Consider the following 26606-nt stretch of genomic DNA (forward strand, 5'->3'; position numbering starts at 1 on the left):
TTGACATGCGGCTAACCATTATGCCTTGTTTCTTCTTGCCACCGACAGGTAATTCAGATTAACTTTGAGGAGTTTGACCTGGAGATTGCCTACGACACGCTAACCATCGGTGACGGAGGGGAAGTGGGTGACCCCAAGACAATACTCCAAGTGTGAGTGGCTCAGCACTTTACTGTATCTATATTACTGTGTGTTTCACAGGCTGGAACAAAATAAATGGAATGGTATCGAACACATCCAACACATGGTTTCCATGTGTTTCATAGGATTCCATTCACTTCATTACAACCATTATTATGAGCCGTCCTCCCCTCACCAGCCTCCTGTGGTGGGTTTTATGTATTCTGTATGCAAATGGTATTGACTGTTAAGCCAGTTAACTACTGTATAGAGTTCATCAAGAGGTCATAGAGGTCATCAAAAGTTCAGGTGGAGAAGCTATCAATGGTCTTGGTGATTCTATATCCGTAACATAGACTATACTATTGTTGAATGTACTGTATTCCCTGCACCGCATATGAGACTATCAAGGCACAAGGCGAGACCCAAATGCAGACACAGGAGGCAGATGGTTGGACTCTTACAATGTTTATTAATCCAAAGGGGTGGCAAGAGAATGGTCGTGGACAGGCAAAAAGGTCGAAACCAGATCAGAGTCCAGGAGGTACAGAGTGGTAGACAGGCTCATGGTCAAGGCAGGCAGAATGGTCAGGCAGGCGGGTACAGAGTCCAGAAACAGGCAACGGTCAAAACCGGGAGCACTAGAAAAAGGAGAATGCAAAAAGCAGAAGAACGGAAAAAACACGGGTTGACTTGGGAACGGGTTGACTTGGAAACATACAAGACGAACTGGCACAGAGAGACAGGAAACGCAGGGATAAATACACTGGGGGAAATAAGCGACACCCGGAGGGGATGGAGACAATCACAAGGACAGGTGAAACAAATCAGGGCATGACAGAGACACTTAGTGGTAGTGTGTGTTAACATTCATCTTCAAAGCTAGTGTAGTCCCCCATAACATTGACTCGATTTTAAAGATTGTCCATCAATGTGCCAGTACCGTGTTACAATCAGGGGGATAGTGTGTGTTGTTATCAATGTAACAGTCCCATGTTGCAGTGTGATAGTATAGTACGTGTCAGGGACGGACTGGGACCAGAAGTCGGCCCAGACATTTCTAACACACCGGGCCATAATTTTTTCTCTATTATACAAATACTGATACTTTGGCGTAAAAAAAAAACAATTTGGACAGGCCCATTCGGCTAAAGATGGACCAGCCATTGTGACACTTAGCCAGTCCGCCATTGTGACACTTGCCTAATGGCCAGTCCGTTTCTGGTAGGTGTTGTTATAAATGCTATATTACAGTCAGGTTAATAGTTTATTGTCCATGTTCCAGTATCCATGTTCCAGTCAGGTTAAACGTGTATTGTCATCCTCCCCCCAGTCTCTCAGGTAGCTTCGTCCCTGACCTCATAGTCAGCATGACCCATCAGATGTGGCTTCACCTCCAGTCAGACGAGAGCGTGGGCTCCATTGGCTTCAAGATCAACTTTAAAGGTACGTAGTGTGTGCGTGTGTGTGCGTGTGTGTGTGTGTGTGTGAATGAGGTCATGCGCTCCTATATTCTCCTATTAGTGTGTCCAAGTCCATAGGTAGGTGCATGATCAAGTGTTCCTGTATGTCCATGCATACATGTCTCTGTGAAGGTGTGTGTGAGTGTGTGTGTGTGTGTGTGTGTGTTCCAAACTCTAGCAGCTAGCTACTAAAGCTGTGTTTTGCCTTGCATTGGCCTTGAGTCTTTTAATTTTTTTTATTTAGGTAAGTCAATTAAGAACTAATTCTTATTTACAATGACTGCCTACCTGGGAACAGTGGGTTAACTGCCTTGTTCAGGGGCAGAACAACAGATGTGTACCTTGTCAGCTCGGGATTTGATCCAGCAACATTTCGGTTACTGGCCCAACGCTCTAACCACTAGGCTACCTGCCGCCTTAAAAGTATCAGTTAGACAGCTGAGGCCGATAGAGCCAGAGGGACTGTCACTAAGCCAGTGAGATTAGAGATGGACAGACTGTCACTAAGCCAGTCAGATGAGAGATGGACAGACAGACTGTCACTAAGCCAGTGAGATAAGAGATGGACAGACAGACTGTCTCTAAGCCAGTCAGATGAGAGATGGACAGACAGACTGTCACTAAGCCAGTCAGATGAGAGATGGACAGACAGACTGTCACTAAGCCAGTCAAATGAGAGATGGACAGACAGACTGTCACTAAGCCAGTCAGATGAGAGATGGACAGACAGACTGTTACTAAGCCAGTCAGATGAGAGATGGACAGATGTACCAACTTGTCAAATGGCTGATTTACTTCCCTAACTCCCTAACTCCCTCGTTCTCTGAATAAATGAAGGCAGGTGTACTGATTCTCAATCACTAGACTGTCACTCTGAATGACGTCTTTGTGTCAAAGGTCACTGAGCCTGGTGACCTGTAACGTTCTCCTAAACTGATAGTTCATCACCTTGTGAACACTTGCAATCAAATCAAATCAAATTTATTTATATAGCCCTTCGTACATCAGCTGATATCTCAAAGTGCTGTACAGAAACCCAGCCTAAAACCCCAAACAGCAAGCAATGCAGGTGTAGAAGCACGGTGGCTAGGAAAAACTCCCTAGAAAGGCCAATACCTAGGAAGAAACCTAGAGAGGAACCAGGCTATGTGGGGTGGCCAGTCCTCTTCTGGCTGTGCCGGGTGGAGATTATAACAGAACATGGCCAAGATGTTCAAATGTTCATAAATGACCAGCATGGTCGAATAATAATAAGGCAGAACAGTTGAAACTGGAGCAGCAGCACAGTCAGGTGGAAGTTGAAACTGGAGCAGCAGCATGGCCAGGTGGACTGGGGACAGCAAGGAGTCATCATGTCAGGTAGTCCTGGGGCATGGTCCTAGGGCTCAGGTCAGTTGAAACTGGAACAGCAGCATGGCCAGGTGGACTGGGGACAGCAAGGAGTCATCATGTCAGGTAGTCCTGGGGCATGGTCCTAGGGCTCAGGTCCTCCGAGAGAGAGAAAGAAAGAGAGAAGGAGAGAATTAGAGAACACACACTTAGATTCACACAGGACACCGAATAGGACAGGAGAAGTACTCCAGATATAACAAACTGACCCCAGCCCCCCGACACATAAACTACTGCAGCATAAATACTGGAGGCTGAGACAGGAGGGGTCAGGAGACACTGTGGCCCCATCCGAGGACACCCCCGGACAGGGCCAAACAGGAAGGATATAACCCCACCCACTTTGCCAAAGCACAGCCCCCACACCACTAGAGGGATATCTTCAACCACCAACTTACCATCCTGAGACAAGGCTGAGTATAGCCCACAAAGATCTCCGCCACGGCACAACCCAAGGGGGGGGGCGCCAACCCAGACAGGATGACCACAACAGTGAATCAACCCACTCAGGTGACGCACCCCCTCCAGGGACGGCATGAGAGAGCCCCAGCAAGCCAGTGACTCAGCCCTGTAATAGGGTTAGAGGCAGAGAATCCCAGTGGAAAGAGGGGAACCGGCCAGGCAGAGACAGCAAGGGCGGTTCGTTGCTCCAGAGCCTTTCCGTTCACCTTCCCACTCCTGGGCCAGACTACACTCAATCATATGACCCACTGAAGAGATGAGTCTTCAGTAAAGACTTAAAGGTTGAGACCGAGTTTGCGTCTCTGACATGGGTAGGCAGACCGTTCCATAAAAATGGAGCTCTATAGGAGAAAGCCCTGCCTCCAGCTGTTTGCTTAGAAATTCTAGGGACAATTAGGAGGCCTGCGTCTTGTGACCGTAGCGTACGTGTAGGTATGTACGGCAGGACCAAATCAGAGAGATAGGTAGGAGCAAGCCCATGTAATGCTTTGTAGGTTAGCAGTAAAACCTTGAAATCAGCCCTTGCTTTGACAGGAAGCCAGTGTAGAGAGGCTAGCACTGGAGTAATATGATCAAATTTTTTGGTTCTAGTCAGGATTCTAGCAGCCGTATTTAGCACTAACTGAAGTTTATTTAGTGCTTTATCCGGGTAGCCGGAAAATAGAGCATTGCAGTAGTCTAACCTAGAAGTGACAAAAGCATGGATTAATTTTTCTGCATCATTTTTGGACAGAAAGTTTCTGATTTTTGCAATGTTACGTAGATGGAAAAAAGCTGTCCTTGAAATGGTCTTGATATGTTCATCAAAAGAGAGATCAGGGTCCAGAGTAACGCCGAGGTCCTTCACAGTTTTATTTGAGACGACTGTACAACCATTAAGATTAATTGTCAGATTCAACAGAAGATCTATTTGTTTCTTGGGACCTAGAACAAGCATCTCTGTTTTGTCCGAGTTTAATAGTAGAAAGTTTGCAGCCATCCACTTCCTTATGTCTGAAACACATGCTTCTAGCGAGGGCAATTTTGGGGCTTCACCATGTTTCATTGAAATGTACAGCTGTGTGTCATCTGCATAGCAGTGAAAGTTTACATTATGTTTTCGAATAACATCCCCAAGAGGTAAAATATATAGTGAAAACAATAGTGGTCCTAAAACGGAACCTTGAGGAACACCGAAATTTACAGTTGATTTGTCAGAGGACAAACCATTCACAGAGACAAACTGATATCTTTCCGACAGATAAGATCTAAACCAGGCCAGAACATGTCCGTGTAGACCAATTTGGGTTTCCAATCTCTCCAAAAGAATGTGGTGATCGATGGTATCAAAAGCAGCACTAAGGTCTAGGAGCACGAGGACAGATGCAGAGCCTCGGTCCGATGCCATTAAAATGTCATTTACCACCTTCACAAGTGCCGTCTCAGTGCTATGATGGGGTCTAAAACCAGACTGAAGCATTTCGTATACATTGTTTGTCTTCAGGAAGGCAGTGAGTTGCTGCGCAACAGCCTTCTCTAAAATTTTTGAGAGGAATGGAAGATTCGATATAGGCCGATAGTTTTTTATATTTTCTGGGTCAAGGTTTGGCTTTTTCAAGAGAGGCTTTATTACTGCCACTTTTAGTGAGTTTGGTACACATCCAGTGGATAGAGAGCCATTTATTATGTTCAACATAGGAGGGCCAAGCACAGGAAGCAGCTCTTTCAGTAGTTTAGTTGGAATAGGGTCCAGTATGCAGCTTGAAGGTTTAGAGGCCATGATTATTTTCATCATTGTGTCAAGAGATATAGTACTAAAACACTTGAGCGTCTCTCTTGATCCTAGGTCCTGGCAGAGTTGTGCAGACTCAGGACAACTGAGGTTTGGAGGAATACGCAGGTTTAAAGAGGAGTCCGTAATTTGCTTTCTAATAATCATAATCTTTTCCTCAAAGAAGTTCATGAATTTATCACTGCTAAAGTGAAAGTCATCCTCTCTTGGGGAATGCTGCTTTTTAGTTAGCTTTGCGACAGTATTAAAAAGGAATTTCGGATTGTTCTTATTTTCCTCAATTAAGTTAGAAAAATAGGATGATCGAGCAGCAGTAAGGGCTCTACGGTACTGCACGGTACCGTCCTTCCAAGCTAGTCGGAAGACTTCCAGTTTGGTGTGGCGCCATTTCCGTTCCAATTTTCTGGAAGCTTGCTTCAGAGCTCGGGTATTTTCTGTGTACCAGGGAGCTAGTTTCTTATGAGACATTTTTTTAGTTTTTAGGGGTGCAACTGCATCTAGGGTATTGCGCAAGGTTAAATTGAGATCCTCAGTTAGGTGGTTAACTGATTTTTGTCCTCTGGCGTCCTTGGGTAGGCAGAGGGAGTCTGGAAGGGCATCAAGGAATCTTTGTGTTGTCTGTGAATTTATAGCACGACTTTTGATGTTCCTTGGTTGGGGTCTAAGCAGATTATTTGTTGCAATTGCAAATGTAATAAAATGGTGGTCCGATAGTCCAGGATTATGAGGAAAAACATTAAGATCCACCACATTTATTCCATGGGACAAAACTAGGTCCAGCGTATGACTGTGACAGTGAGTGGGTCCAGAGACATGTTGGACAAAACCCACTGAGTCGATGATGGCTCCGAAAGCCTTTTGGAGTGGGTCTGTGGACTTTTCCATGTGAATATTAAAGTCACCAAAGATTAGAATATTATCTGCTATGACTACAAGGTCCGATAGGAATTCAGGGAACTCAGTGAGAAACGCTGTATATGGCCCAGGAGGCCTGTAAACAGTAGCTATAAAAAGTGATTGAGTAGGCTGCATAGATTTCATGACTAGAAGCTCAAAAGACGAAAATGTCATTTTTTTTTTTGTAAATTGAAATTTGCTATCGTAAATGTTAGCAACACCTCCACCTTTGCGGGATGCACGGGGGATATGGTCACTAGTGTAGCCAGGAGGTGAGGCCTCATTTAAAACAGTAAATTCATCAGGCTTAAGCCATGTTTCAGTCAGGCCAATCACATCAAGATTATGATCAGTGATTAGTTCATTGACTATAATTGCCTTTGAAGTAAGGGATCTAACATTAAGTAGCCCTATTTTGAGATGTGAGGTATCATGATCTCTTTCAGTAATGACAGGAATGGAGGTGGTCTTTATCCTAGTGAGATTGCTAAGGCGAACACCGCCATGTTTAGTTTTGCCCAACCTAGGTCGAGGCACAGACACGGTCTCAATGGTGATAGCTGAGCTGACTACACTGACTGTGCTAATGGCAGACTCCACTATGCTGGCAGGCTGGCTAACAGCCTGCTGCCTGGCCTGCACCCTATTTCATTGTGGAGCTAGAGGAGTTAGAGCCCTGTCTATGTTGGTAGATAAGATGAGAGCACCCCTCCAGCTAGGATGGAGTCCGTCACTCCTCAGCAGGTCAGGCTTGGTCCTGTTTGTGGGTGAGTCCCAGAAAGAGGGCCAATTATCTACAAATTCTAACTTTTGGGAGGGGCAGAAAACAGTTTTCAACCAGCGATTGAGTTGTGAGACTCTGCTGTAGAGCTCATCACTCCCCCTAACTGGGAGGGGGCCAGAGACAATTACTCGATGCCGACACATCTTTCTAGCTGATATGCACGCAGAAGCTATGTTGCGCTTGGTGATTTCTGACTGTTTCATCCTAACATCGTTGGTGCCGACGTGGATAACAATATCTCTATACTCTCTACACTCGCCAGTTTTAGCTTTAGCCAGCACCATCTTCAGATTAGCCTTAACGTCGGTAGCCCTGCCCCCGGGTAAACAGTGTATGATCGCTGGATGATTCGCTTTAAGTCTAATACTGTGGGTAATGGAGTCGCCAATGACTAGAGTTTTCAATTTGTCAGAGCTAATGGTGGGAAGCTTCGGCGTCTCAGACCCCGTAACGGGAGGAGTAGAGACCAGAGAAGAATCGGCCTCTGACTCCGACCCGCTGCTTAATGGGGAAAACCGGTTGAAAGTTTCTGTCGGCTGAATGAGCGACACCGGTTGAGCGTTCCTACAGCATTTCCTTCCAGAAACCGTGAGAAAGTTGTCCGGCTGCGGGGACTGTGCCAGGGGATTTACACTACTATCTGTACTTACTGGTGCCACAGACGCTGTTTCATCCTTTCCTACACTGAAATTACCCTTGCCTAACGATTGCGTCTGAAGCTGGGCTTGCAGCACAGCTATCCTCGCCGTAAGGCGAGTACAGCGGCTGCAATTAGAAGGCATCATGTTAATGTTACTACTTAGCTTCGGCTGTTGGAGGTCCTGACGAATCGTGTCCAGATAAAGCGTCCGGAGTGAAAAAGTTGAGGAAAAAATAAATAAATATATGAACGGTAATTAAAAAGTGAAAACCGTAAAGTTGTCAGGTAGCAAAACAGGTTGGCAACAAAACGCACAGCAACTCGAAAACAAGCCTGCAAGTTGTGACCGGAGTCCTTATAAGGGGTTGTCACAGAAATCATACCTTACTATTTAGGGGGGGGGCTCTAACCTGAAACAGAAGGAGGTTTCATCTCTCAAACAGCAGCCACATCCGCTGGATATGAGCTAGCATTTCCTCACAATATCCATATCTTTGATTATCTCCCCCCAAGCTCAGGGCTTTGTAATAAATTAGTGTCACAGTGATGAACAGCATGCCATCCACCCTAATGAATGAAAGTGAGTTAGGTGGAGCGAGAGAGGCATGAAAGAGGAATGAGGGGGCAGAGAGAGAGAAAAAATTGGGAAAAATAAGGGAAATACACTATATATACAAAAGCATGTGGACACTCCTTCAGCTTAGTGGATTTGGTTATTTCAGCCACACCCCTTACTGACAGGTGTATAAAATCGAGCACACGGCCATGCAATCTCCATTGACAAACATTGGCAATAGAATGGCCTTACTGAAGAGCTCAAGTCAGTTCTTCAAATTTCTGCCCTACTAGAGCTGTCCCAATCAACTGTAAGTGCTATTATTGTGAAGTGGAAACATCTAGGAGCAACAACAGCTCAGCCGGGAAGTGGTAGGCCACACAAGCTCACCGAACGGGACAGCCTAGTGCTGAAGTGCATAGTGTGTAAAAATTGTCTATCCCTGGCTACAACACTCACTACTGAGTTCCAAACTGCCTCTGGAAGCAACGTCAGCACAATAACTGTTCGTCGGGAGATTCATTAAATGGGTTTCCATGCCGGAAAAGTTGCACACAAGCCTAAAATCACTATGCGCAATGCAAAGTGTCGGCTGGAATGGTGTAAAACTCGCCGCCATTGGACTCTGGAGCAGTAGAAATGCCTTCTCTGGAGTGATGAATCACGCTTCAGCATCTGGCAGTCCTACATACAAATCTGGTTTTGTCGGATGCCAGGAGAATGCTACCTGTCTCAATGCATAGTGTCAGCTTTAAGTTTGGTGGAGGAGGAATAATGGTCTGGGGCTGTTTTTCCTGGTTTGGGCTTGGTCCCTTAGTTCTAGCGAAAACAAATCTTATCGCTACAGCATACTATGACATTCTAGATGATTCTGTGCTTCCAACTTTGTGGCAACAGTTTGGGGAAGGCCCACTCCTGTTTCAGCATGACAATGCCCCAGTGCACAAAGCAAGGTCCATACAGAAATGGTGTGTCAAGATCAGTCTGGAAGAACTCGACTGGCCTGCACAGAGCCCTGACCTCAACCCCATCAAACACCTATGGAATGAATTGGAACGCCTACTGCGAGCCAGGCCTAATCACCCAACATCAGTGCCCGCTCTCGTGGCTGAATGGAAGAAAGTCCCTCAGCAATGTTCCAAAAGCTAGTGGAAAGCCTTCCCAGAAGTGTTGAGGCTGTTTTTGCAGCAAAGGGGGGGACCAACTCCACATTAATGCCAATGATTTTGGAATGAGACGTTTGACAAGCTTTTGGTCATGTAGTGTGCTGTACCTCTGAGTGCAAACTATCATGGAAAAACAGAATAAGTGGCTTAGTGTAATATCTCTGGAGGAAACAAAGGAGAGACCTGGTGGGGAAGAGATTGCAGTTAGAATTTTTTTTTAATGTTCTTGCGAAATGACATTACCATTATAACTGTAAACCATTCCTGACTGCTCATCAGTGTTCATTTGAGAGACATTGAGAGACTAAATATCAATTTACCCTCCCTAATACATGAAGAGGGAAATATTCTGGTTTATCTGCTACTGTAGCTAGCTTTCTTGCTGATGCTGCTGTGTGTAGTCTAATGAAGTCCTATATCTCTAAAATATTCATTTGAAATCCGTTGAATGTTCTCGCTTGGTGCCAGTACTTCACATCATTCTAAATGGTCCTAATTTAGTAGGCGATTTCATGCTTTTTGACCCTGTCACTTTGTGGTGACGTTAACTGCTCACATCCGTTCATACTGTACCTATTGCAGCAGAAACACTGACAGAGGAAGCAGGACAGAGAAATGTAAAGGTTGAAAAGGAGGTTTGGTAACATTTTACATTAAGTTGCTCTGATGCTTATTGTTTTAACAATGGTGTATTAGTAGACTGTTAAGAAAAAAGATTATCAAATTCTGGCAAATCACTTGACAAATCCATTTCCCCACAACCAATCATATGAGCTGAATATTTCAACACAATCACAGTTATCCAGTGATTTATAAACAAATCAGTCTGTCTATAATATTCAGATCTCAGGTGAAATTATGGGCACATTTTCATCAGCTGTGTTTCAGATTCCTGCATTCCCTGTATTCTAACCACGACAAGCTGTCAGCATTTTCAGGCGTGTCCTTGAGTTGCTTAAACTATTATTTTGTATCCCATTAGATACACATGAGTGTTGCAGGAGTTTATGTCATCATTATTTCTTATGCCCTTTAATTACAGACTCCATAACATAATAGCCATTTGAATTTGTGTGTTGGCTGTACATGTAATTTCTCTCTCTCTCTCTCTCTCTCTCTCTCTCTCTCTCTCCCTCTCTCTCTCTCTCTCTCTCTCGCTCTCTCTCTCTCTCTCTCTCTCTCTCCCTCTCTCTCATATGGTTTGAGTGGTCACTAGTTTCAAATCATTGTGCTACACAAAACCACCAACTGTTTATGCAGTTGAATCATGTGCACACAAACAAACAGAGAAAACTCTCGGCACTGGGTTCTCTCCACAATGATCAAATATGTTTTTCCAGCTCTTGAACAGTCAGCAGTCAGTCTGTGCTAGCAGCACGCTATCTCAGCTGAAGACTTCTGGAGAAATTAGTCATTTGTATTGCTGCAGGCTATGGATAATATTACAGTCTCATAGTGGGAATAGGCAGATCCCCCTGGGAGAGGCTAGTGGATATAGTGAACCAAATGGGAGTCATCATAGTGTGAGACCTAGAGAATGTAAAGGAAGCCAATCATATTTCAATGTTTAGCAGGTAGATTTAATGGTCACTATAAAACATTGATGTTCGCCTTTCAATTAAATATGTTCTTTATTATATGAATGAAATATAATGTAATGTGATGGGTACCCTGTATGGGGCTTTTAATATCATTTTGTCTCCATCAAACACATACACTGAGTGTATGAAGCATATAGTGAGTGTACAAAACATTAGGAACACCTGCTCTTTCCATGACATAGACTGACCAGGTGAATCAAGGTGAAAGCTATGATCCCTTATTGGTGTCATTTGTTAAACTCACTTCAATTAGTGTAGATGGAGTGGAGGAGACAGATTAAATAATGATTTTTAAGCCTTGAGACAATTGAGACATGGATTGTTTGTGTGCCATTCAGAGGGTGAATGGACAAGACAAAATATTTAAGTGCTTTTGAACAGGATATGGTAGTAGGTGCCAAGTGCACTGGTTTGAGTGTGTCAAGTTTCCCGTGTGTATCAAGAATGGTCCACCACCCAAAGGACATCCAGTGAACTTGTCACAACTGTAGGAAGCATTGGAGTCAACATTGGCCAGCATCCCCGTGGAACGCTTTTGACATCTTGTCATGTCCGTGCACAGACGACTTAAGGCTATTCTGAGGGGAAAAGGTGCAACTCAATATTAAGAAGTTGTTCCTAATGTTTTGTATACTCAGTGTGTTTTACCAACAATTTTCTGTTATAAAACTTCTGCAACATTTCTAAGATTAGAATATGCTCCTATAGCTATGCATATCTCATTCCAGAGAGTGTGTCTGTAATTTAGACTGATTCTTCCCTTTGCATAACAAAGTTAATGACTTTGTGAAAGAGCTGTTGTGACTCCCGTCGATTTACCTGCCTGCGTTCTAATGTGCACTTAGCTTGGGTACCAGTTTCAGCATTTTGATTTCAGTTCCCCGTGGCTACATCTCTGTGTCTCCTGTGCTCTTTTCCTCTCTTTCTTTGCCAAGGCAATTTATCTCCTGTCAAAGATTTTACACAATGGGAGCAGATTTAACATCAGAAAAGCATAATTACATATTTTATATGACAATTTCCAGCGAAGCTCCAGTGAAGGTCATTCTTCACACCATTGGTGACCGGAACAGAGAGAGGACATCAGAGAGTACTATAGCGTGTAATGAGATGTGGGTTAAGGGGTGAGAAAAGGGTCAAGTTAGACCTTTAGAGATAAGAGCGGTGTCCCAAATGGAATATATAAAGGGGGGAAAGCCTTGCTTTTGACCAATGCCTATAGGGTTCTGGTTAAATGTAGTGCAGTACAGTATAGGGAATACAGTGCTATTTGGAACACAGTGGAGATCTCATCAATAGGCAGTAAGTGGCGGTACTGTTGGAGGACCTTACCAATGATCCTTTGGAGAGGTGTCAATATAAGTGTCATATCAGTTTCTATACAGTGCCTTGAGAAAGTATTCATGCCCCTTGACTTAATCCACATTTTGTTGTGTTACAGCCTGAATTCAAAATGGATTACACACAATATCCCGTTAAATATATTCAAGTTCTGTCAAGTTGTTTGTTGATCATTGTTAGAAAACCATTTTCAAGTCTTGCCATATATCTTCAAGACAATTTAAGTCAAACCTGAAACTAGGCCACTCAGGAGCATTCAATGTCATCTTGGTAAGCAACTCCAGTGTATATTTGGCCTTCAGTTTTAGGTTATTGTCCTGCTGAAAGTTGAATTGGTCTCCCAATGTCTGTTGGAAAGCAGACTAAAACAGGTTTTCCTCTCGGATTTTGCTTCTGCTTAGCTCTATTCTGTTTCTTTTTTTCTTAAAAAACTCCCTAGTCCTTGCCAATGACAAGTATACCCATAACATGATGCAGCCACCATGCTTGAAAATGTGAAGAGTAGTACGCTTTGTGTTGAGGACATGAAGTTAACTTCTTTGCCAAATTTTTAGCAGTTTTACTTTAGTGCCTTATTGCAAACAGGATGCATGTTTTGTAATATTTTTTATTCTGTAAATGCTTCCTTCTTTTCACTCTGTCATTTAGTTTAATATTGTGGAGTAACTACAATGTTATTGATCCATCCTCAGTTTTCTCCAATCACAGCCATTAAACTCTGTAACCAACGTTCCCTCTAAGCTGCTTGTGTGTGAAATATCTGCCCACACAGAGAAGCACGAGATTGAACTTCACTCAACATTCAAGAGTTTTCCCCTTTAGTTAACACTATCAACGTTTCCCTTTACTGTGGAAATTGTGATCAAATCAATCCAATATTGGCCACTTTCAATGCAACACACCAAAGCAAATTGAACTATGTAAGACTTAGTATTCAAAACTATGCAAGATATTTTTTGTGGGCAGAACGCATCGGAGGAGGATTATGTTGCATTGACACACACGACTCAGCCTGTACTCTACGCAGACCGGTGCGGCATAAGCAATCAGAGCTGCAGTAGACCTATATGCCAATAGACCATTGCCATATATGGATCTGTGCCATTCCCTTTGAACTGGACTGTGTTTACCGCATGAGCGTAATGAGTAGATCTACCTATTTTGAGATCAAAGCGAGAGCTTCATGTAGCCACTTGGGCGCATTTTTTCATGTTGTTTGCTAGTTAGTTAGTTATTGAGGGAACATTGTCTGTAACTGTTTTGGCCTCATGGTGACATCCCTGAGCAGTTTCCTTCCTCTCCGGCAAATAAGTTAGGAAGGACGCCTGTATATTTGCAGTGACTGGGTGTATTGATACACCATCCAAAGTGCAATTATTAACTTCACAATGGCCAAAGGGATATTCAATCTCTGTTCTTTTTATTTTTACCCAACTATCAATAGGTGCCTTTCTCTGCGAGGCATTGGAAAACCTCCCTGTTCTTTGTGGTTGAATCTGTGTTTGAAATTCACTTCTCGACTGAGGGATCTCACAGATAATTGTATGTGTGGGGTACAGAGATGAGGTAGTCATTCAAAAATCATGTTAAACACTATTATTGCAAACACTGAGTGAGTCCATGCAACTTAATATGTGACTTGTTAATCAAATTTTTACTGCTGAACTTATTTAGGCTTGCTTTAACAAAGGGGTTGAATACTTACTGACTCAAGACATTTCAGCTTTTAATTTTTAAGGCCAGGCACCACAGGCTGAAATAACATTTCTGCATCTACCTATACATTTGCAATTTGTTGTTATTTTGGTCCATTAATATTAGTATTTTCATAAAGTATACATAACAATGTAAAAAACTTAATGAAATGTATATTTTCTTTAGTTTGTCATACTACCGTCATCAAAATGTTAATACATTTTCAACACTTTAAATTGGAAATAAAGTTCACTGCATTGAATTACAGATCATTTTAAAGCCCATTTCATAGAGAATGTTACAAACTGGACTATATTTAGTAACTTACTTTTAAGAGATGGTGACTGGGTCTAAAAAGGCATTTGGAGTTTTGTAGCCTATATCCCGTGTACAGTACTTGTCTTTAACTACCATTTTCCGAAAGTCAGACTCTTCCCACACGCCATTTACTTTTTTTCAGCTATTGTGTCCTTAGATACAGTGGGGCAAAAAAAGTATTTAGTCAGCCACCAATTGTGCAAGTTCTCCCACTTAAAAAGATGAGAGAGGCCTGTAAGGTACACTTCAACTATGACAGACAAAATGAGAAAAAAAATCCAAAAAATCACATTGTAGGATTTTTTATGAATTTATTTGCATTTATTTATTTGGTGGAAAATAAGTATTTGGTCACCTACAAACAAGCAAGATTTCTGGCTCTCACAGACCTGTAACTTCTTCTTATAGAGGCTCCTCTGTCCTCCACTCGTTACCTGTATTAATGGCACCTGTTTGAACTTGTTATCAGTATAAAAGACACCTATAGCTAGTCATTTATATTTTTCAAATCCTGTCATATACAGTAAATTTCCAATTTGATCTAATTTGGATGCATGGTCCTGCTGTCAATTAAGCCTATCAAATTAACAGGGGTAAGTGTTTAAGATGTAACCCCTTTACCCCCAAAATATATACTGTTCAATGAATTGCCCTGATTTCACCCAGTAGAGGTTAGAATGTTCAACACAGAAATGGAAACGAATTGTTCAGCATATTTCTCTTGTTATTATCTTTGTTTTTATCATGCACACGTTCTTAAAGATTCCATGCATTGGGCCTATAAGATTCTGAGCTGGAGGTAGGACAAAGAAAGAAGGAATCGAGTTGTAGGTAGTAACAAGCAGAATAGTCAAGGAGAATTACATTCTGTGGGTGAAAACATGGTGTGATTTTAATTTCCCTGAATATGATGGTGTACTGAAGCAAACAAGGCAAAGCTGCCTCTCATTTCTGAGTGAATTTCATTTTATTGCCATTAAGGCAAACATTGTCATCCTGTAGAGCTCAGTAATGATGGCAATGAGTAATTTCCGGAGGACGCTGTTTGGAAAGAAATATATAAATCATGATTAATCCACATTGAATCATTCCATGACGTCAGAGCAAAAATAAAGACTATGAACAATAACACAGGTTTAATTTGAATATTTCTAGAAAGACAGTGGATGCGTCCCAAATTGTACCCTATTTCCTATATAGTGTGCAATAGATAGAAAATAGGGTGGCATTTGAGATACACGCACCCTGTTGGAGTGATTAATACTTGATCCTGTATTTACCATTCGAATATGAAGTGTGTGCTTATTTGTTCATCTAAATGAGTGCTAGATGAGCTTGAATAAAGTGACAATGAGATAAGAATAGCTGCATTGATAGATTCAATATTATTGGAAGACTTGGGGAGTTCTTAGAGTACTGTAAAATGTCACAAACACAGACATATACTGGGACACACACACAATACTGGGGGACACACACATCAGATAACTCCATACTCCTTGCTTGCTGTTAACAAGCAGAAGCTCAAACAGGAAGTACTCTTGACTCGCTCCATTGAGAAATGGTCATCAAAATCAGAAAGCTGATTGGAGTATTTTCCGAGACACCGTCGATAACATCAACCAGCTAACCACATCCGTCACCGGCTTCATTAGGAAATGCATCAGCGGCGTTGTCCCCACAGTTAAGGTTCACTGCATCTCCAATCAAAAGCCCTGGATTAATACAGAGGTTGGCACCAAGCTAAAGGACAGGGCTCCCGCACACAGGGCTATCACAGAAAACACTGACTCTACGGGTCAGGACATTAACAAGTACAAGAATTCCCCCTTACGACCTCTACAGTCATCAAACGAGCAAAATAACTTACTTACAAGCCCTTAACCAACAATGCCATTTTAAGGAAATACCTACAAAAAAGTAAGATATAAGAATAACATAATTAAAGATCAGCAGTAAATAACAATAGCAGGGCTGTATACAGGGGGTACCGGTACAGAGTCAATGTTCAGGGGAAACGGTGTCGAGGTAATTGAGGTAATATGTACATGTAGGTAGAGTTGATAATGTGACTATGCATAGATAATACCAGAGAGTAGCAGCAGCGTAGAAGGGGGAGGGGCAATGCAAATAGTCTGGGTAGACATTTGATTAGTTGTTCAGGAGTCTTATGGCTTGGGGGTAGAAGCTGTTTAGATGCCTCTTGGACCTAGACTTGGTGCTCCGGTACTGCTTGCCCTGCGGTAACAGAGAAAATAGTCTATGATTGGGATGGCTGGAGTCTTTGACAATTTTTAGGGCCTTCCTCTGACACCGCCTGGTATAGATGTCCTGGAAGGGCAGGAAGCTTGGCTCCAGTGATGTACTAGGCTGTACACACTACCCTCTGTAGTGCCTTGAGGTTGGAGGCCGAGCAGTTACCATACCAGGCAGTGATGCAACCCATCAGGATGCTCTCGATGGTGCAGCTGTAGAACCTTTTGAGGATCTGAGGACCCATGCCGAATCTTTTCAGTCTCCTGAGGGGGAAAAGGTTTTGTTGTGCCCTCTTCATGACTGTCTTGGTGTGCTTGGACCATGTTAGTTTGTTGTTGATGTGGACACCAAGAAACTTGAAGCTCTCAATCTGCTCCACTATATGCCCGTCGATGAGAATGGGGGCGTGCTCGGTCCTCCTTTTCCTGTAGTCCACAATCATCTCCTTTGTCTTGATCACATTGAGGGAGAGGTTGTTGTCTTTGCACCACACGGTCAGGTCTTTGACCACCTCCCTATAGACTGTCTCATCGTTGCCGGTGATCAGGCCTACCACTGTTGTGTCATCAGCAAACTTAATGATGGTGTTGTGCCTAGTCATGCAGTCATGAGTGAACAGGGAGTACAGGAGGGGACTGAGAACGCACCCCTGAGGGGCCCCTGTGTTGAGGATCAGCGTGAATAACACTCGCAATTAATAGCATTCTCACAAAGGTGTTCCTTTTGTCCAGGTGTGAAAGGGCAGTGTGGAGTGCAATAGAGATTGCATCATCTGTGGATCTGTTGGTGCGGTATGTAAATTGGAGTGGGTCTAGGGTTTCTGGGATAATGGTGTTGATGTGAACCATGACCAGCCTTTCAAAGCATTTCATGGCTACAGACATGAGTGCTATGGGTTGGTAGTCAGTTAGGCAGGTTACTTTAGTGTCCTTGGGCACAGGGACTATGGTGGTCTGCTTGAAACATGTTGATATTACAGACTCAGACAGGGAGAGGTTGAAAATGTCAGTGAAGGCACTTGCCAGTTTGTATGCTCATGCTTGGAGCACACGTCCTGGTAATCCGTCTGACCCAGCGGCCTTGTGAATGTTGACCTGTTTAAAGGTCTTACTCACATTGGCTGCAGAGAGCGTGATCACATAGTTGTCCGGAAACAGCTGATGTTCTGTTTCAGTGTTACTTGCCTCGATGCGACCATAGAAGTTATTTAGCTCGTCTGGTAGGCTCGTGTCAATGGGCAGCTCTCAGATATGCTTCCCTTTGTAGTCTGTAATAGTTTGCAAGCCCTGCCACATCTGATGAGCGTCGAAGCCGGTGTAGTACAATTCAATCTTAGTCCTGTATTTACGCTTTTCCTGTTTGATGGTTCGTCGGAGGGCATAGCGGGATTTCTTATAAGCTCAAGGAGTCCTGCTCCTTGAAAACGGCAGCTCTACCCTTTAGCTCAGTGCAAATGTTGCCTGTAATCCATGGCTTCTTGTTGGGGTATGTATGTGCAGTCACTGTGAGAACAACTTCCTTGATGCACTTATTGATAAAGGCAGTGGCTGAATTGGTGTACTCCTCAATGTCATCGTAAGAATCCCGGAACAAATTCCAGTCAGTGCTAGCAAAACAGTCCTGTAGTTTAGCATCTGCTTCATCTGACCACTTTTTTATAGACAGAGTCACTGGTGCTTCCTGCTTAAATTTTTGCTCGTAAGCAGGAATCAGGAGGTTAGAATTATGGTCAGATTTGCCAAATGGATGGCGAGGGAGAGCTTTGTACGCATCTCTGTGTGTGGAGTAAAGGTGCTCTAGAATTTTTTCCCTCTGGTTGGACATTTTTAACATGCTGATAGAAATTAGGTAAAATTGATTTAAGTTTCCCTGCATTAAAGTCCCTGGACACCTGGAGTGCCGCCTCTGGATGAGCGTTTTCCTGTTTGCTTAAAGCTCATAAAGTGCGGTTTTAGTGCCAGCATCGGTCTGTGGTGGTATGTAGACAGCTACGAAAAATACAGATGAAACTCTCTAGGTAGATACTTTGGTCTACAGCTTATCATGAGATACTCTACCTCAGGCGAGCAAAACCTTGAGACTTGTTTACATATATGCATAGGCCCCCGCCCTGTGACTTACCAGAGGCTGTTGTTCTATCCTACCGATAGAGTGTATAACCTGCCAGCTGTATGTTCTTAATGTCGTCATTCAGCCACGACTCGGTGAAACATAAGATTTTACAGATTGTAATGTCCCATTTCAGTTCATCCAATTTCTTTTGCATCGATTGAAAATTAGCTAGCAGGATGGAAGGCAAAGGCAGATTAGCCAGATTAGCCACTCGTCGCCTGATCTTCACAAGGCACTGTGATCTTTTTCCGCAAAATCTTAGTTTCCTTCTCCAGTGAATTATGTACAAAAGAAGTTTCCTAACAATGCAAAACAACACATAATAGCATGGTTGGTTAAGAGCCGATAAGATCATATTACACAGGATCTGATGTCCACCCCATGTGGCAGGGGCTACAGTCCATTATGGTTTACAAAGGAAGACCAGCCATGATCTGCCCAACGATACCTTTCAATCAGATGAACTCAATGTATTTTATAGACTCTTCGACAATAACAACACCGTGCCTTGCGTGAGTGCCCCCACCGACCCAGAGGAATGTGTGATCTCTTTCTCCAAGGCCGGCGTGAGTAAGGTCTTTATTCAGGTCAATCCTTGTAAGGCCACAGGGCCGGATGGTATTACAGGGGGCGGTCTTAGAGCATTCGCAGAGCAGCTGGCAGGTATATTCACTGTCATTTTCAACCTCTCATTGTTCCAGTCTGTAATCCCCACATGTTTTTAGCTGACCACCATCATTCCTGTTCCCAAGAACTCTAAGGCTTCATGCCACAATGACTATCGCCCTGTAGCACTCACATCTGTAATCATGAAGTGCTTTGAGAACCTGGTTATGGCATACATCAACTCTATCATCACAGACACCGTAGACCCACTCCAATTTGCATATGTAAAGGTGTGATTATCTCAGTACATTAATTCAAGGCAACCAGGATTTCGGGGTTCTCACATTATCTTGGTTTGTTGACTTCTGTTTTTAATTAGCCTCTTTTGTTTTTGGAATGAAGTAAAAGTTTAGAGTTGGTAAGAACACTTTTACACAAAATAAACCCCATTTCAAAGTTCAAAATTACAACCAAATGCATACAATAAATAGCTCACATCCAAATAGGAATGAACCTTGACTCTGTTGCCTACTTTAAGTAACACAGAAAATAGACAACAAGGCTTAATATTTAAGCAAAATCGTGTATGACTTAACTCATGAAACCGGTTCCGTCAACCTTGACGCAAAAAATAATAATAAAATGTAAAAAAGCTGGCTTCACTGTCTGTATTTCCTTTACAGACTAAATGCATAAAATATAACTTTGTATGAAAGTAAAAATCCCCTCTTAAAGACCTTAATCCACATAAAAACGAATGAATTATTAATCACAAAAACAACCCTACTGTTGTTAGACCGTACAGACTTATCACAGCAAAAAGCTTGTGAACACCAAAACATAAACTGTCACCTCAAGCCCACTTTATCACTGTATGGCTATTAATAAGGTCTGTCTTTTAACCAGAATGTAATTCCATTTGTAGTGAATAATATCCCTTAGAATTTTTAACTAGTAGTGTCCCTTGGGTGTGTTGCTAGCATTCATTAGTACTTTCATTGTTACTAGTATTTTCTTCTTAGATGACAACATATAAAATTGTGGACTACAGGAAAAGGCGGGCCGAAAGGCCCCCATTAACATCAACGGGGCTGTAGTGGAGTGGGTCGAGAGTTTCAAGTTCCTTGGTGTCCACATCACCAATGATTTATAATGGTCCAAACACACCAAGACAGTCGTGAAGAGGGCACAACAAAACCCCTCAGGAAACTGAAAAGATTTGGCATGGGTCCCCAGATCCTCAAAAGGTTCTACAGCTGCACCATCGAGAGCATCCTGACCAGTTGCATCACCGCCTGGTACGGCAAGTGCTCGGCATCTGACCGCAAGGCGCTACAGAGGGTAGTGCACATCACTGGGGCCAAACTTCCTGCAATCCAGGACCTATATAATAGGCGGTGTCAGAGGAAAGACTCCAGTCACCCAAGTCATAGAGTGTTTTCTCTGCTACCGCACGGCAAGCGGTACCAGAGCGCCAAGTCTAGGACCAAAAGTCTCCATAACAGCTTCTACCCCCAAGCCATAAGAATGCTGAACAATTAATCAAATGGCCACCGGGCTATTACATTGACCCCCCCCCCCCCCCCCCCCATTTGTTTTGTACACTGCTGCTACTCGCTGTTTATTATCTATGCATAGTCACTTCACCCTACCTACATCTACAAATGACCTCTAACCTGTACCCCTGCACACTGAATCGGTACCGGTACCCCCTGTAAATAGCCTCGTTATTGTGTTACTTTTTATAATTTTTTACTTTAGTTTATTTTCTAAATATTTAGTAAGTAAGCATTTCACGGGAAGGTCTACAGTTGTTGTATTCGGCGCATGTGACAAATAAAGTTTGAGTTGATTTGAACATCCAATCCTCTCCAATAGTGTTAGCTATAATGTTTCAGTTCCAAACACAAACACATACACACACTCATTTAATTTGCTCACATACACATAACATGCATATACAGTCATACTAACTCTACAAACATGCACACACACTCACATACAATCGTCATATACACTGCTGCTATTCTGTTTGTCATATATCCTGATGCCTAGTCACCTTACCCCTATACATACAGTATCTACCTCTGCCATTCCAGTATCCCTGCACATTGTAAATATTCTATTGGAACTGACCCTTTTATTTTGATTTATTGTGTGTTTTTGTTCTACGTTGTTATTTTTAGTACTACATTGATATTGATTACTGCAAAGTTGAGTATAGAAACACACACACACACAGACACACACACACACACACACACACACACACACACACACACACACACACACACACACACACACACACACACACACACACACACACACACACACACACACACACACACACACACACACACACACACACACACACACACACACACACACACACACACACACACACACACACACACACACACACACACACACACACACACACACACACACACACACACACACACACACATACACACACACACACACACACACACACACACACACACACACACACACACTGATTAATTTGTGTCCACCAACTGAAAAGAGCTGAAGGTTTGGGACCCCTGTGACAGATTTAAAACCTCCATGTGCAATGACTGGAATGAAGATGTGGGACCCTGATTAGGTCATAAACTGAGTATATATCTTATGAGCTCAAATTACGTATCGTGTTCTATTGATGAGATGTTAATGTACTTTTATGGAGCCTTGGAGGACAAATCACAGTTTCATCTTTGACAAAGTCCCTGATGTGACATATAGTTTCAAATTATAATGGTCACGTTGATGTCGGCCAATTCCATCGTTTTTTACATACTGTACACTGTGGAAGCTGAATCTGTACATGAATTCAGTGTGTGCAGCCATGCTTATTAAATAAGTGTAGAAATACCATTGTAACAAGGGTTCAGAGAAAGAAAATACTACTAGAAGGAAAATGAAGACCAGATGTAGGCAGCATACAAGAGGTCATAAAACGTGACTTTATTCTCTAGAAGCAACCATCATATCGGTCACTTCACATTACAGACAGGAAATTATAGACACATGTCAGGCATTACTAATCAATGATCATCAACTCCAATTTCCAACTCTTACAATATCTATTGAGGAAATACCCTATTAGGGGTTAATGTAATGACCAGATTAACTACTGGTAATTAACTATCAGTTCTCGCAAAGGCTTTTTCCTACATGAGACTGAAAAAGTATGAGAAGATTATTATGGAATATGAGCGTACCCCGAGGAAATGTTGGTAGGGTTTCTGTATGGTTTCTGTAGCTATGAGCAATACATTGCCCTGTAGTATCATTTGAAGGCTACACATGAATTTACAATTGATAGAAATACAGAGTGAATACAGAGAAATAAGGAATGCTGAGTTGCAAAGAAAAAGCCATTTCTCAGACTGGCCAATAAAAAGAAAAGATTAAGATGGACAAAAGAACACAGACACTGCACAGAGGAGCTCTGCCTAGAAGGCCAGCATCTCTTCACTGTTGATGTTGAGACTGGTGTTTTGCGGGTACTATTTAATGAAGCTGCCAGCTGAGGACTTGTGAGGCGTCTGTTTCTCAAACTAGACACTCTAATGTACTTGTCCTCTTGCTCAGTTGTGCAGCGGGCCTCCCACTACTCTTTCTATTCTGGTTAGAGCCAGTTTGCGCTGTTCTGAGAAGGGAGAAGTACCCAGCGTTGTACGAGATCTTCAGTTTCTTGGCAATTTCTCGCATGGAATAGCCTTCATTTCTCAGAACAAGAATAAACTGATGAGCTTCAGAAGAAATGTCTTTTTTTCAGGCCATTTCGAGCCTGTAATCGAACCCACAAATGCTCCAGATACTCAACTAGTCTAAAGAAGGCCAGTTTTATTGCTTCTTTAATCAGAACAACAGTTTTCAGCTGTGCTAACATAACTTAAAAAGGGTTTTCTATGATCAATTAGCCTTTTAAAATTATAAACTTGGATGAGCTAACCCTATGTGACAAATAAAGTTTGAGTTGATTTGAACATCCAATCCTCTCCAATAGTGTTAGCTATAATGTTTCAGTTCCTATGTGGAATATGATTTACTATGGAGTTGAGATAATTCACTTCCCTCTTACTTGCCAGTAAGTTCCGTTCGTCTAGCTCTGGCCTCCTCTTGCTGTCCTAACTCCAGGTCGCAATTGTAAATGAGAACTTGTTCTCAACTTGCCTACCTGGTTAAATAAAGGTAAATAAAGGTCAAATGTGCCACTGGAACACAGGAGTGATGGTTGCTGATAATGGGCCTCTGCACGCCTATGTAGATATTCCATAAAAAATCAGCCGTTTCCAGCTACTATAGTCATTTACAACATTAACAATGTCTACACTGTATTTCTGATCAATTTGATGTTATTTTAATGGCCCAAAAAATGTGCTTTTCTTTCAAAAACAATGTTTCTTAAGTGACCCCAAACTTTTGAACGGTAGTGTATATCCCTTGATAAGTTGGTCAAGTTTTACTCAACAGTACTCATACAGTACAAGCGTATTACTGTAAGGCTTTCAAAATCTCAGATAAAGATTCATATCCTCATTAGAATAGATGTGGGCTTATACTAGCGTGGCTCCCTTCCCATCCTTTGAATCTCTGTTAGGGACTTTCATCTTTGAGATGTTCTTTTCTCTAGTTCCATATCGGGCCTTTGAATAAACTTCTTAAATGTCGATTCAAATTGGACTGTAATTCTCAGGGAAGGCTGAATCTAGCTTAATGATCAATTCTTAGCCAAGATTTATGAAAGGTAAATCTCACTGGTAGTATTTAAAATTAGCATACGTGAGTAGTAGGCATACGATTACATATTCTTCACCCTTTTGCATGTACAATGTGGTTGCTACTTCCTATAAATTGGGCTTCTGTGATAGCCTGTATTGTTGACTGGAAATACATGTACTTGTATTGCTAGAAATGGACAATGAATGCCCCATTCTAGCCTTATTGCTGTGTGTTACATTACTTACAGAGGCTTGGCAATATCGTTACAATTTGCCCAGCTGTTCCTGGAAGCATGCAGGAGTAGAAACCCCCCCACAGAAGGCCAGGCTAGGGGCAAACAGTATGCATTGTGCTTATGAGCACATACTACTCATGCCAGGTAGGATATAACAATTGACCATTTCCCCACAGACAAAGATCGCCTTAGTGTTTAACATTCTGTCGCCAGGCATTATTCAGATGCGACGTGCACTGCTCTAAAGCAATTTGTTCTCTATCTATTCTGATGTCGTAAAACACAGAGCAGTAAATATGCTCTAACCTTCCCAGGACCGGCCCGGCCCTCCCTCCCTCCCTACAGATTGAACAGTCCAGCCCAGGCAGTCAGGGCGGTAGGTATTGTGGTTCCCATAAAGACGGTGTCATGACTGAAATTAATGCAATATATCACACTTTGCAAAGACTTCCATTACACCTAGGCTGAAATAAACGACAACCACTCCACGAACCACTAACGTGATCATAATAATTCCGAGGAGTTTTTCTTTCCCTTACCATTTGAAAATGCTCTCGGAGCGAGCACCAGGGTTCAGGGTTCAACTCTGAGCAGTGGTGGAAGATGTCTTAGAAGATGCATTACAGCTCCTCCCAACACCCGCACCCCCTGAGGGGACCAGCCAGGCCAATCTCGGGTGTTACCTGGGTGTGGTGACCCAGGATGGGTGGGCATGTGGGTGGAGTGATGAGGGGATTGTTTCAATCCATATCGCAGAAATTCAGCGTTACTGTGTGATTGACATTTAAAGGCAATGTTCCCGCGTTAGCGGAGACTGCATTCACGGTAAACACAGCTCAATAGGAAATTACCTTTAAATGTCTAACGCTTCAGCGATACAGATTCAATAGAGTCCTAGGTGTTTTTGTGGCCTCCCAGGCTGCTGCATTCAGGGAGCGATAGAGGCACTGCGTGCTTACTCATGCTTATCTGGATGGACACGGGCACAGTGTTAGCGAGGATTCACGTGGATGCCTATTTCCTTAGTGTGGTAGGGTTTAAAAAAACAGACCAAATAACTGTCCTATCATCTCCTTTTTTCACATTCTCAGACATGGACACAAAGAATAGAAAATAAGACTGTATAAGTGTATAATTCAGCTCTGAGGACAACAGTATTTTCTGTCTATATGGGTGTGATGACGAGCACCAACGCCTTGTGATTGCTGCCTGTATGATACAGTGTTTGTTCTGAATGTAGCCTGAGTATTATTCCAACCTCTTTGTAACTACTCATGGTATGAATTGGATCCATTACGTGAATTGGAAAGCAGAATGGTATGCTTGTTTTATGACAGAAAGACACAAGACACATTTCCCCTTGGGTATTCACTAAAATAAAATAAATTGTCAACTGTCATAATGCTCACTAGCACTATGTTTTTGTCACTGTTTTCTACAGAGATTGACAAAGAGAGTTGCGGGGACCCTGGTACGCCCCTCTATGGGATAAGGGAAGGAGACAGCTTCTTGAATGGGGGCATCCTGCGCTTTGAATGCCAGTTTGGGTTCGAGCTCATCGGGGAAAGGACCATATCTTGTCAGAACAACAACCAGTGGTCAGCCAACATCCCCATGTGCATCTGTGAGTATGAACATCTAAAACGCATCTAATTACTGGGATCTAAAACGCATCTAATTACTGGGATCTAAAACACATCTAAATTCTGGGGTCTAAATCACATCTAAATTCTGGGGTCTAAATCACATCTAATTTCTGGGGTCTAAATCACATCTAATTTCTGGGGTCTAAATCACATCTAATTTCTTGGGTCTAAAACGCATAGAATTTCTGGTTTCTAAAACGCATAGAATTTTTGGGGTCTAAAACACATCTAATTGGGGCCTCCCGAGTGGCGCAGCAGTCTAAGGCACTGCATTGCAGTGCTTATAGGTGTCACTACAGACACGGGTTCGCTCCATGGCTGTGTCACAGCTGGCCGTGACCGGGAGACCCATGAGGCGGTGCACAATTGGACCAGCATCGTCTGGGTTAGGGGAGGAGTTGGCCACCCGGCAATTTCCTTGTCCCATCATGTTCTAGCAACTCCTTGTGGCGGGCCGGGCGGGTTAAGTGAGCAGTGTGGCTGGGCAGGGTCATGTTTCGGAGGACGCATGGCTCTCAACCTTCGCCTCTCCCGTGTCCATAGGGGAGTTCCAGTGCTGGAACAAGACTGTAACTACTAATTGGATATCACAAAAAAGGGGTAAAAAAAAACAGTAATTATTTTGTCATTTTGTTATGTGTCTAAAACTAACTCAGTTTCTTGTAATTGTGTATAAAACATCAATATTATATTTTCATGTTGCGAAGAATAAAATACCTATGAACCATTTTCAATTTTGACCAGAACCCTATGGGCTCTATATCATATACGGAAAATGGTGCAATTTGGGATGCGATCA

General features: G+C 42.7%; 1 protein-coding gene across 3 annotated transcripts in view; it reads left to right on the forward strand.

The window, feature by feature from the left end:
- LOC109904406 (CUB and sushi domain-containing protein 3) overlaps positions 1 to 26606 on the forward strand; it is a 657725-nt gene that overhangs the window by 375450 nt on the left and 255669 nt on the right. The window contains exons 11-13 of one of the 3 annotated variants that reach the window (XM_031788837.1): positions 49 to 152; positions 1454 to 1566; positions 25603 to 25785. In XM_031788837.1, coding sequence (XP_031644697.1) covers positions 49 to 152; positions 1454 to 1566; positions 25603 to 25785 — 400 coding nt within the window. Of the gene's footprint in view, positions 1 to 48; positions 153 to 733; positions 1567 to 25602; positions 25786 to 26606 lie in introns of those variants that run through there. The other 2 variants (XR_004202892.1, XM_031788836.1) reach the window with 2 other exon arrangements.

The sequence above is a fragment of the Oncorhynchus kisutch genome, linkage group LG14, assembly GCF_002021735.2.
Source record: "Oncorhynchus kisutch isolate 150728-3 linkage group LG14, Okis_V2, whole genome shotgun sequence".
Lineage (NCBI taxonomy): Eukaryota > Metazoa > Chordata > Actinopteri > Salmoniformes > Salmonidae > Oncorhynchus > Oncorhynchus kisutch.